General features: G+C 45.9%; 1 protein-coding gene across 1 annotated transcript; it reads left to right on the top strand.

The window, feature by feature from the left end:
- Window positions 1-9,162: 9,162 nt before the first annotated feature.
- PtA15_10A498 (uncharacterized protein) lies at window positions 9,163-10,038 on the top strand (the record flags this gene model as incomplete). Its single annotated transcript, XM_053160679.1, has 4 exons — window positions 9,163-9,308; window positions 9,399-9,669; window positions 9,746-9,928; window positions 10,009-10,038. 4 exons carry the CDS (start codon window positions 9,163-9,165, stop codon window positions 10,036-10,038), a joined length of 630 nt encoding a protein of 209 aa, XP_053024630.1.
- Window positions 10,039-12,881: the final 2,843 nt, after the last annotated feature.

The raw sequence follows: 12,881 nt of genomic DNA, 5'->3' as shown, positions 1-12,881 counted from the left end.
TTCTGATGGCATTCCTGACATACAGGAGACATACAGGCTTTGAGGTTGAAATCAGCAGCCCAAAAGTTGGGCCTACCCAACTGCAAGCTTTTCTAACATTGCTGTATGTCTTTCAAAATGGGAATTATTTTCATGTTTTGTGTCTCAGATACCTCTGGAGAGTCTGAAACACCTTTGTTTCAACATTCAATTGATGATATACTACTCATTGCTCAATGTCTTGGAGAAGCAGTCTACGGCAATGAAAACAAAGACTGAAGGCAAGAAAGCAGTGTTGAAAGCCAAAATGAAAGCCGGGAGTCTTACAAATGAAGAAGACTGGAGACACAGTAGTGACTTCCCAATGTTCAGGAGGATAATATGCATGACTTCCTGTTGCCATTTAGAGAGCCCCCTCTGAATTCTAAATTAAGACACCTATCAAAAACTCAACCAGTGCACATGAAATTAATGAACTTTAGGGTTAGGAAAACATTTCCCTTTTTGTCAAAAATTAAGAATTTGGGTGTGTAAATTGAGATCTAGGAGGCTCCCAAACTTGACAGGAAGCCCTCCAATGATTTGGGTCACTGGCTTTCACTAAAGCTGACAGGTTCCTTATTTTGGTGACTGGCAAAGAGCTGGTGAACTGCCCAAAACATCTCAGGGCTTCCAAGAACCAACCAGAAATCTTTCTTATAGGTCTTACTAGTTCCACTTTGGAAGATTATATACATGGTGTGGTTAGAGAGTGCGGAAGGAATGGGTAGCATCATCCTTCATCAACCAAATGGGAATATTGAATTGTGATGGAGACTTGAATTTTCCAACCTAAAACTGCAAGCTCAAAGAAGGTGACAACATGGTGGCAAGACAGGAGGAGTAATCAGAGGGCAAGTGATGCCATTGGCAGACTATTTATGGGCATGAAACACAACTGATGCTGGGAGCCTTGGACAGCCCTTGATCTGGCCGGTCAGACTCACAGTCCCAGCTGGGCTGGTGCCTGAGAACAGGGTTAATGGTGTGGTGATCAAACTTGTGCAGGCCATCTGACTTTCGAAATTCAGTTAAATCCTCAGCTCAGTCACAGTAGATTAAGGATAAAGATTTCAGCAAGAAACTCAAGATCCCTTCTCAGACTTTCTCACTTCCTCAAGATTGTGAGCCCTCCCAGATTCTCTTTTCCTTTCTTGGCCTTAACACATGTGACATGAGTCATATGGGTTATGTTATGTTATGTTATGTTATGTTTCTTTTATTTTATTTTGTTTCTGTTTAAATTCTTGATCATTTGATTGTGTGTTCTGAAAAATTTAGGAAGACTGAATGTTTATTTCTTTTAAGTATCTATCCTACTGAGGTCTAACTAGCTACAAGCTTAGTGTGGGACAGGTATAGAGAATTTACCCAAAAGCAGAGCAAGTGGCCTCTGCTGATTTAAGGGAGTTAAGAACAATGGTGTCTTAAGAATGTGTTGGAGGGGAAGTTGAGTTGCCTGTGGTCTACAAGTGGGCACTGTGCCATTAGCAACTGTTTACTTGCTCCAATCTTTGCAGGGTAGGGTTTTCACCTTGCTTGGGCCTAGCTAAAGCAATCTGCTAGAGACACCATGGGAGTTTGATTGGCACTTGCGTGGAAGTGCCAATGGTGGACCGCTACGCTACAGGGCCACTTGGCGTTAGCGTAGCGGCAAAAAGCGCCCGCCCATTTTGAGTAGCGTTAGCGCACTGCTAGCGCCGCTACGCTGCGCTACGTTTCAGCGGCGCTAACAGCGCGCCAATTGTTTGTTAGTGTTAGCGCGCCGCTACAGTCACTACGCTGCGCTACAGCGCTTTGTGCGGAAAAAAAGGCCTTTTTTCAGCTAAAAGCACTGTGGCGCACCGTAGCGCGCGCTCTTTTGCGCCCTGCGTGTGTAGCGTTAGCGAAATTGCGCGCATCTGCGCTAACGCTACGCTAACAGCTAAATTAGCTGCGCACCCTTTGCGCGTAGCGTTAGCGCAGAGAAGGCGCAATTCCGCTAACGCTACACTAAAATTTAGCGGAATTCCGCTACGCTACGCCACGCTAACGCTACGGTTAGCGTAGCTGGCCCACCGTTGGAAGTGCCATCACACAATATTTTTTAAGAACCCTGTTAGATATATCCTGGAACTTGAGCCTCAACCTATGCTGAATTCATGATGAATTTATGTTTAACTCATGCTCAATTGAGCTGAAGGCACTTTGGAAAGGAGTTGAATTCAATTGAAAACCGTCTCCAAAGTGACTCTAGTTATTACCAGAACTATTTGAGAACACATTTTCAACTATCTTGCAAAGCAATATCAAATACTTGGCAGAAACAATGTATTTACCACGGGAATCATATATTTCTAGAGCTGGCCCCTATCATCTGTTGGCGGGCAGCAGGTGGGTACCTGTGGAAGTGCGCAGGTATCCGCCGGGTGCGGGTGCGGGTGTCCAGTCTGGGTCCAAATTCAGGCAGTTACCTGCACACAAATCGCCATTCTGCACAGCTCTGCTTGCCCCTAGTGCCCATTGGCAGGTACTAGGTACATGTGGGTGGGTACCCGTTGTGGTGCTCCATTCCAAATCATAAGTGGTATTTTATTGCTTTCCTTTACATATATTCATCATTACATTACCCATTTCCCCATAAACTTTCACAAATACCTCATTATTATTGCATATTCAGATTCTACGTCAAATTTCACCTATATTCACTCACACATAGTACCCCCTTATCTTCAATGGTTCAGTAGTTATAGAGGATATAAGACTTACAGAAAACCTACAGTCTTCATTAGTTACAATACTCATTTCATTAGTAACTTACTTGAATCATTTCATTACATTCCTTTTACATATATATTCTCACATACTAAACCCTTTACATACATTACTCATTATGTACTATGGCTATTGTACACATTACATCATTGGATCTGTGCTTACACCTTTCAGTAGTGCTCATCATTACAAGTTGTTACTATGTTCACATCAATTTCCCCATTTGTACAATCTTTTATTCCCATAGCCAGAACCTTTCCCCATTTGTACAACCTTCCTTCCCATAGCCAGAACTCCTCATTGTCTGTGCACATTCTCCTAAGTCCTTTCATATAAGAACTGTCCTTCCCCCCTCACTTGTACCTCATGCAGAGAATTATATGCAGAATTTTAGATACAGAAATTATAGTGCCCATTCTCATCAACCCATTGCCATTGAATCATTGCCAATTGCTTTCCCCCTTCAACCATTGCCCCAATCCTCTCATCCTCAGTAGTCATTAGTCAGCTCATAGTACTAGCTCCTAAGATCAAGTAGAAATCAGCCACACCTTTTCTTTCTTTTTCTTAGTGTTACTCTCATCCCCTCAGAATTAGTGAGGAAGGCAGCCTCATCAGCACCCTTGCATAGCTTACATTATTACTAGTGTTGCTATCCATTTCCCTTCCAAGCTCTATTCTCCCCTTTGAGTAGTTCCACACCGTGGAAGTACGCAGGTAACAGCCAGAAGGTGCGGGTGTCCATTCTGGGTAAAAATTCAGGAAGGTACCTGCACACCAGGTACCCAGGTGCAAAGTGCCAGCTCTATGTATTCCATTCTATCATGTGTTTATCATAAATCCCAAAAAGCTCAAGATATGTTAGTCATACACAAAAAGATAAATGTGTGAGTTTGTGTGACACATTCTTTAGTTGCTGATTTTTTTCACAAAATATTTGAAGTTCTGGGAAAAGTCCAGTGGAAAAAACCTCATATTAATCAGGAGTTGTGTATGACTTCAGAAAATATCCCTAAAAATCATTTGTGTACATATGGCTGAACGTTATACACATTTTTGAAAGGTCCACCTAAGCCCCTGGCTCTGCATGAGCACTCTGGTTGGCATCACTTGGCTCAGTGATGAAAAATGTGACACACCAGCACACATGTGTGAATTTGTTTGACACATTCATTGGCTGCTAAATTTTGTCCCAAGGGAGTTAGAATTCTGGGACAAGTCCAGGGGAGCCTCATATTACCCAGGGTTTGTGAATGAATTCAGAAAATCTCCTTAGCAGGATTTCTGTACTGATGGATGAAAAGCAGATACAATTATTAAAGGATTCAGCTAATTCACCCCTGGGATTGCGGGGCACTCATCTTGGCATGATATGGCTGGGTGATGGTCTACGTGTCACACAAGCGCACGCACGTACGTCGTGCGTGCGTTTGTGTGACACAGTGTGTCACAAAAACCCGCACAGGTTACATGTTTTTGTGACAGTTGGCCCCACAGCACCAAAGTCAAACCGTAGTACCAGAGCAAAATAAGACCTCCCACTAGAGCTGACACTTTACACCCGGTTACCTGCGGCGGGTGTGGGTACCTGCCTGAATTTTGACCTAGAATGGACACCGGCACCCACTGGCAGTTACCTGCGGAATTCCACGGGTACCCGCCCACAGGTTCCTAGTACCCACCAATGGGCACTAGGGGCAAGCAGAGCTGTACAGAATGGCAATTTGTGCGCGGGTACCTGCCTGAATTTGGACCCAGACTGGACACCCGCACCTGCACCCCGCGGATACCTGTGCACTTCCACGGGTACCCGCTTGTGTACCCACCAACGGGTACTAGGGACCTGCTCTACCCCCCACAGTATCACTACACTCCATCCAAAGTTTTAACCATGCATGTGTAATAGAAACAACTTAAAAAGAACTGGCAGCTTTTTGGTGTGTTCCCTGAAAACAAATACAAAAACAGTTTCAGAGAAACCTACTGGGTATGGGTTTCCAAAGAGGTCAAAAATCACAATAATTGAAATATGAGGAGCTTTGGTGAAGCTTGAGGATCAAGTAAAACTTATCATTAAATTGGCCTGGTTTTCAAAATAGGTATGGCATTCATTTTACACAGCCATTGCACAACACATTTGGTATGATTCCAGTTCTTATAAACTTACTTTGTGGCAGACATGAAATTGCCTTCCAACCAGCATCTAACTGAGATACAACCAAATCTATGACTGAGTTCAGAGATGGCACTTGCACACAAGTGCCAAGGAAACTCCCATGGTGAGATGTGTTAGAATTCTGCACCATGCCCAGAAGAGGGCCTATTTCTCTTTTTGTTCTTTTTCTTTCCATCAGGTTCCTACAGTCAGCTAGGCCCCTCTTTAGGACCCTTTTTCCCACATGTGTTTCATCTTTCCCCATATGAAATACAGACTTCACTTAGTTCCAAGCCCATAGTGCTCCTCTGGAGACTTTTGATCTGCTGTTCTGATTCCGCTTGCCAAGGTCTGTATTGTTACATGTTCCCTGTCTTATTATTCTTATTGGTGTTGATTTATCTTTGATTTTGATGGTGTTTTCTTCTTTTTCTTCTTTTTCTTCTTTTTCTTCTTTTTCTTCTTTTTCTTCTTTTTCTTCTTTTTCTTCTTTTTCTTCTTTTTCTTCTTTTTCTTCTTTTTCTTCTTTTTCTTCTTTTTCTTCTTTTTCTTCTTTTTCTTCTTTTTCTTCTTTTTCTTCTTTTTCTTCTTTTTCCTCTTTTCCTGTTTGATGTTTGCAGTCAGGAATGTGATGACATGTCCTGTGACATGTCTCTTCCCTAGTGTACAAGTTTAAGTTTGAACTTGGAGGATGGGTGGCATGGGACTTGCTCTGATCCACAAGAAATTCCATAAACCTTTTCTGATCCGCTGGGAGTATCCCCAGCACTATCCTGATCCTTATCCTTAATAATCATCATCCAATCCTCAAAAAACCAACCACTGCCAAAGGTATTACATCCTGCCATCTCTCAAGAATTCCCCACCAACGCTATCACATTTTCTATCCTCATCTCATTTCCCAGACCACCCACAAGGGCAGCTCACTCAGCACCATCCCCTCAACTTACTGGCTACCGCCTGGCACAGTAGGAGTTCCACAAGGAGTATACCCAACTCTCCGACCCGGCAGGTTGGAAACAGGAGGGCTTTTGGCCCTCAGCTACAGCTTGGGGGGGCATGAGAGCCTTGTTCCCCAAGTTTTTGGAGAAAAAAGGGTATACCCAACTACTCAACCCTGGAGTGTGGGATGAATCCTGGCTAAAAGACAATTACTAAGGGACTCTGGGAGGCCAGGAAGTACTTGGGTATCACCTGGGGACCACCCCTAGTCCCAGCAAGCTTGGTTAATAGAGAATCCAAACTGTGGTGGAAGGGGAGAAAGAGGAGGGGCAAAGCAAAAAAAGGAGGAGGTGAGGAGCTGAGAGGAGTGGCTTGAGACAACGGTGGGTAGTTATTGCTACAGTAATGCATAACATAACAATAAAATAACAATAACGTAACCTTTTTTGGCCGTTATTGTTATCATTACCAGTAACAGCAGTGCAATATCAATATCAAACCAAGAGTTTTTTTTTGCAACGGCCGTTAATATGTCTGAGCGCGTAGCGACAGATATTGGGCAAGATAAAAAGCAATAAAAGGCCAAAATAGGGCCAATTTGGCCTTTTATTGCTCAATAAAGTGTTACTTTACTGGTAACGGCCTCAGAAAAAGAGGTCTGTTACATTACACGTGATGCCGCTGTTTGCACATTACTGCTAACAATAACGGCAAAAAAAGTAACAGCAGGTAGTTACTTTACAAAAATCCCGCAGATATTGTAAAGTAAAGTAACTACCCACCGTTGCTTGAGACCAGGAGGATGAGGCTTTTTTGATCAAAGTCAAAGAAAAAAGGAGCTGCTGCAGAGTGTGGCCCAATATAGGTTGTATTGGAAAATTCTGGGACCACTAGCCCTCAATTTTGGAAGTTTTTTGAAAAAATTTCAAATATTCTTGTGTGGGCAACCTTGAGGAAAACACTTGAAAAGCCTCCCAAAAAGAATCAAATTTCCTTTGGAAGGCAGGTTGCTCCCCCAAAGGTTTTTTTTGAAGTACATTCTTCATGATGCTAGCTTTTAAGTTTTGACAAGCGTTTAAGGGCGGCTACGCCGCCCCATGACCGCTGGTGTAAATTCATTCACCATTAATTTAAGACACTTCCCAAAATGTTACCTTTATGGTATGCCAAGGTGGCATTCTCCTCCAACCAGAATACGCGGATCGCCGGAGTCAGATTTTATAGAGTGGGTCGGATAGGTGTGCAGAGGGCATTGATGAAACAGCCGCTGTTGGGGAGTAGAGGTAAGTTATGTAATCATTGCTTGTAGAGACGTGGCGCAGTTTGGGTAGTGGGATAGACGCGCTGACTGTTGGGAAAGCCATTGGGGCAATAGGAGTGGAAAATAAATGGTGCGGGAGAGGTAGTGGAAAAATAGTTGGGGTTGGAATTTTTATAGAGTACCAATGTATGGATGTGGGAGGGAGGGGAAACAACCAAGTACGCTCGGAGGGATGCCGGAAAAGGTGTTAAGTGATGAATTTTGGACTCAGAGCCGGAGGAATGAGTGAAAAACAAGCCTGAGGAAGAAAACTCAAGGCGGAGAACAAAACAAGGGAGCCCAAGAAAGGGCCAAGCTGCTTAGCTGTGAAGGGGAAAAAGGCCCCTCACTACAAGAGACTCTCAGGTCTCAGGGAACAGGCGCAGGAACTGATGATGTTTTGATTATCCAGATGAGCATACTTTGTAGCTATTACAACTGAGGGACAAGTTGTGGGCAGAAGGTGAAAAAGCATATTCATCTGGAGGGAGGAAAAAGGAGTGACAGATGTGTGACAGGGATAGAAATAGACCCCGGGCTGTTGCAGTTTCAACATTAAGAGGTGGAAATAGTTAGCAGTCATTGAACTGGACATGGATTAATTAATGTGGATCGGAGAAAGGGTTGAAGACCCTATCCTGGACACAACCTCAGAGGAAATCGGGGAAGAATCTATTCCCAGCAGCGCAATAAAATCATGATTTCTGAAAAGAAACTCAATTTCCCATTTTTGTGGGATCAATTGCGTCCGGGAAGACTTGGAGGCACGCCGGAAAATGTGTCAGCCTGGAGAAGGGCTGGGGAAATGGCTTGGGGTGATTTTAAGAGTTCTGAACAGAACCTCAGGTAACCATTTTTGAGTGATTGATTGCATGTGGAAAGATGACAATGGAAGAAAAAGGGGAGGGGGATGTGGGTGAAGGTGAGAGGGGAAAAGGAAATTAAATAACAGAGTCCGGCTTGAATTGAAGTATAGGGGAAAAGTATAAAAGGAGGCAGCAAGTCAATGATTGCTGGTCATTGCTTGGCTCTTGCTTGGCGCCAATTGCTTAAAGAGCCAAGCAATCCAGGTGCATTGGGATCTGTAATTTTTTTTTGGGTGGGGGAAGGGAGAAATGATGCCATTTTTTTTGTTGGTGGGCGCGGTGGTCTGCTTAATGTTAAATTGTTAATTGATTCAGCCAAATCCGCTTTCTGGACAGGTTTTTTCCAGATAAAAACCTCAAAGTCAAGCATTCCAAAGACATTTGAGGGTTTTCAATTCTCTACAGTCTGAACAGACAGTCAGAAAAAACTAATCTGAGGGGTGCTGAAGGCCTCAATTGAGGAAAAGTTGGAGAGATTCCCCATGATCTTGGGAATCTTTTGTTCCCCCTAACCTTTGCTGCCGAATGGAGAATGGTGAAGCAAAGGTTTGAAAACCGGCATATTTCTGATTCTGTCAGCCCAAAATTGGACATAGGGCGTAATTCCATCCTTGGGAGGGTTCATGCAGTACAGCGTCCCCCCTCCACACATAGAGGGACCTAGTTAAGTTAGGGGGAACGCATGGGTTGGCTGGAGCTGGCATCCGCAGACCGTATCATGAAACCAATCCTGCCCGCTTTTCAGCCTCGATCACAGGGCAGACGCTTTCGGGTGCACTTGCCACTGCTGGGTCAATCTGTGTTGCCAGAGTGCGAGTGCCACCGGCGCCCGGCCCGGCCTGCCTGTCGAGTGTGCTGGACCAGAGGTTGGGCCTGTCATCGGGGGAATGGCACCCCGGAGCGGAGGGGTGGACGTCGGCTAGGAGCTCACGCGTAGTCCGCAGCACTCTCACTAGGTTAGGTCAGCTGCTCAACCGCCAGCTGCAAAGGCTCCCCGCTAGGCCCACCCATCGCGCAGCCCTGCCACCAAATCTATCGGCCGATCAACTAAAGTGAGTCCCCCGCCTGTTGCCGCCCGCGCCCTTCACTCTGGTTTCTGACTCACCTCAACCTCTCAAGCTTTCACGATGGGTTTCAGGGGGAACAACGTCCTACACAAGAATCATTTCCGGAAGGATTGGCAACGTCGGGTCAAAACCTGGTTCGACCAACCCGGTGCCAAGAAGCGAAGACGCAATGCCCGACAGGCCAAGGCCGCTGCTGCCGGTGTGAGGTGAGCTGAAAGATCCGAGCCTTGTCAACCCATGTCCGAGCACACTCGCCTCAACCCAACCCATCCACCGCCTTCATTTGTTCTCAACAGACCCACCTCCCTCCTCCGACCCGCCGTCCGATGCCAAACCGTCCGATACAACCGGCGCATCCGTGCTGGTCGTGGTTTCACATCTGCCGAACTTGCAGCTGCAGGTATCCGCCGCAAGGAAGCCTTATCAATCGGCATTCCCTTCGACCATCGCCGCCGAAACAAGAGCGAGGAAGGTGTATCATGCAACGTTGAGCGACTCAAAGCTTACAAGGAACGACTGATCATCTTCCCCAAGAATGCCAAGAAACCTGGCAAAGCCGATTCGACTGTAAGCTAATCCATCTGGTCATAATTAACAACCACTCTTTTGTCCTAACATTCCCTCTTCTCTGCTCTTCCCACAGGACCTTTCGGCCCCTACCACTAAAGACATTTCCGGACCCCTTCCCTTGCCTTCCGGCACAAAGCCCGAAGCCCCTCGTGCCATTACTTCCGAAGAACTCGAATTCAATGCATTCCGAGCTCTCCGACAAGCCCGTGCTTCCCAGCGACAGGCTGGTGTTTGGAAAGCACGTAAACAAAAGAAAGTCAGTACATCGGTCCCAGCTCACATCAGCGTTGTTCCTGATTGTCCCTCGATCCGCTCCAATTTCTTTCCGCTAAACAGGAGGAGGAAGATGCCGCCAAGAAGAAATGATGACCTTGTCAATAGAACTCCAATACCTATGACATGTTATGTTGCTCTCTTCCGGTGTTATGATTTGATAAATTTAGTTCCCAATTTTGAAAATGAAGCCGTTTGCTGTAGTCACTCTGTCAGCCAGCAGAATGCGATTACAAAGCAGGCCTACATGCACCAGCACCTGGCAAGCGACTTCGAACTTGAGTGATTATGATGAGGGAGCGGAAATGCAGAGTTGCAATGCCGATGCCGATTGGTTTTGGCATTGGCAGGTCATGAATATATTTCCTGTACTCAAGATACACAATTTGAGAAGCCCACATAGAATGAATATTGGTTTGATTCGACCACCCAAAGTGTGGTTTTGATGCCCGGTCACAGGACCAGATCAGAGGAGCACATTCCGGAGCACATTCCTCTGAATCTCTATTTATGTATCAAATACAGCTAGCCCAGAAGAGCTTGCGACTTTGACCGCGAGCTCCGCAAGTTTGTGCCGCAGCGGCGAAAGTTTTGCGGAGCTGCAGAGGCCCGTGCGCGCGGACCGTGCTCGGGGAATCCCCGGGGAGCCCGCAGGTACATAGCGCCACCGATCCCCTGCCACCCACCCCCATCACCGCCGTCGCATCCACCACCATCCAGCCACCACCGCCGTCGAATCCACCTCAGCCATCGAATCCACCACAGCCGCCAGACAGAATCATCCGGCCATCGGAACGATTCAACGCAGGTGAGTATTTTCTGTTTATCATTGATGCTATCGGGAGCACGCAAGCCTTACTGATAACGTCCGTGAATTATCTAGCTTGAGGATGGATAACGATGAACAATCCCTTTCTCCCTCCGATTACAGCGAATGGCTCCACCACCCACTGACGCCACCTGCGGACCGACACGTACCCCTGCCGTTTGATGGAACTGCCCAACTGGTCACGGAGCGCAACCGCCGCCGTGACGCCTTCATCAGAAGTCAGCGAAGAGCGTCGCAACTGGACCCATCCCTCTTTGGCTTACTCACAGCTTCCCCGGCCACCAGCCAATCCAGCCATTCGGGCTCCTCTCCCTCTCAATCAACTGCGACTCAGTCTCAACAACACAGCCAGGTTCCTTCCAATCGTCAAGTCTCCACCTTTGGCCGCCCCGAGGTTCCGATTTCAATCGAATTCCTCCTATTTGTCCCCAGACCCAGCCCACCTCCGATCAACTCCCGCAAACGCCAAACCTCAGCCGCACCTGTTGGCACCCAGTACCAAAAGGCTGAATCAGAGCCTGGAAAGCTGACACTCAGCTGGGACACACACAACTACGATGCTCAATCGATTGCTTCCTCTGCGAAGAAATACTCCCATCACTTGATGAGGGTTGCGACCAATAAGTAGAATCACCGACCAATAAGTAGAATCACTTATTGTATGTAATCATAAGTTATTTTTTTAATCATAAGTTCATTTTTTTTGTTTTCTCTCTGATCCTCACACTCTTTGTAATCACCAATTGGTTTTTAGTTTTTATTTTCACACTCCACTCGCTTACTTTGTAATTATAAGTTATTTCACTCACTCACACTTGCTTACTGTGTAATCATAAGTTCTTTTTTTTTTGTTATTTCACTCAAGTTATACTTATTAATTTTGTAATCACTTCTCATCTCCATCTTGTGTATGGAAAGCAATTCCAGTGAATTGAAATTATGTATTTGAATTTACTTGAGTCATTGAAAGAAGAGGATTAAAATACAAAGAGAAAGTTAAAGGAGAAAGTAAAACAAACAGACATTTATCTGAAACTGAATAAAAAGAGAGTGGTGAAGATGAAAGAGAAAAAGGAAATCATTTGAAAAAGAAAGAAAAAGAAGGAAAGAAGACAATTGAAAAAGAAAGCAAGAGAAGAGCTCAATCGAAAAAAGAAAAGATGAGCACGAACGGTCATTCAGTGTAACCACAGCCTTTGAACAGGCCTCTCATAAGTTCGGGTGTGAAGACAAGTCGGGTGAATACCTCAATGGCCTCCCCGTCATTTTCACCTCCATCAAGCACGCCATGTCGCCGTAAGGAAGCCTTCAGGACGCTGAAGGCTTTCTCGATCGGGTTCTTGTCGGGGGAATAGGCCGGGAGATACACAAGGAGACAGCCATGGTCGTCGACGAGCTGTTTGATGTTGCCGTTGTGATGTATCTGGGCGTTGTCCATGACTAGGATGCTTCGGGGTCCTGGGTATGGGTTCATATTGGGAAGCTTCAAAGATCAAATGGTCAGTGTTGGATGGAAGCTGAGGTTAGGATCAAGGAATATCTGACTCACCAACACGTGCTCCAAGTAACACTCAAAATCAATGCGCCTGACGTTTTCGGGCTGCACCATCACTGCAACGAGGCCGCCAAGGTCCACGGCGGGAATGAGGTTGAATCGATGGGTGGCTCGGGTTACAACCAGCCGGGAGGTCCTCTCGCCCACCGGAGCCCAGCCCCGAGTGTGTATCACTGCGTCCAGACAAACCCCGCTCTCGTCTTTGAAAGAGAAGTGTTAGTAAGGGATTGGGAGGGATCACCCAGAGAGAAGAAAAAAGGATAAAAATGATGACCCACCAGTGAAGACAAGCCATTCAGGGTCAAAGTTGGCCATCAGGAGAACGTACTTTGCTCGTTGAGTTGGGTCTTGATTTGCATTTACCTTTCTCATGGTTTTTTGACTGAGGTGGAGGCGTCCGTGAAGCTCGTTTGATATAGTTTGTAGGGAGATTTGGAGGTTACATTGTTCGAATAATGACTGCTGGATCTCTTGAAGATAGATGGTCGGATCATCGGTGACCAACTCCGAGAGGAATGCACGTTCTTCTTCGCTGAGGGCTAACGGTTGACC

The sequence above is a fragment of the Puccinia triticina genome, chromosome 10A (genome assembly GCF_026914185.1).
Source record: "Puccinia triticina chromosome 10A, complete sequence".
Lineage (NCBI taxonomy): Eukaryota > Fungi > Basidiomycota > Pucciniomycetes > Pucciniales > Pucciniaceae > Puccinia > Puccinia triticina.
This window is presented reverse-complemented; position numbering and strand designations above follow the sequence as displayed.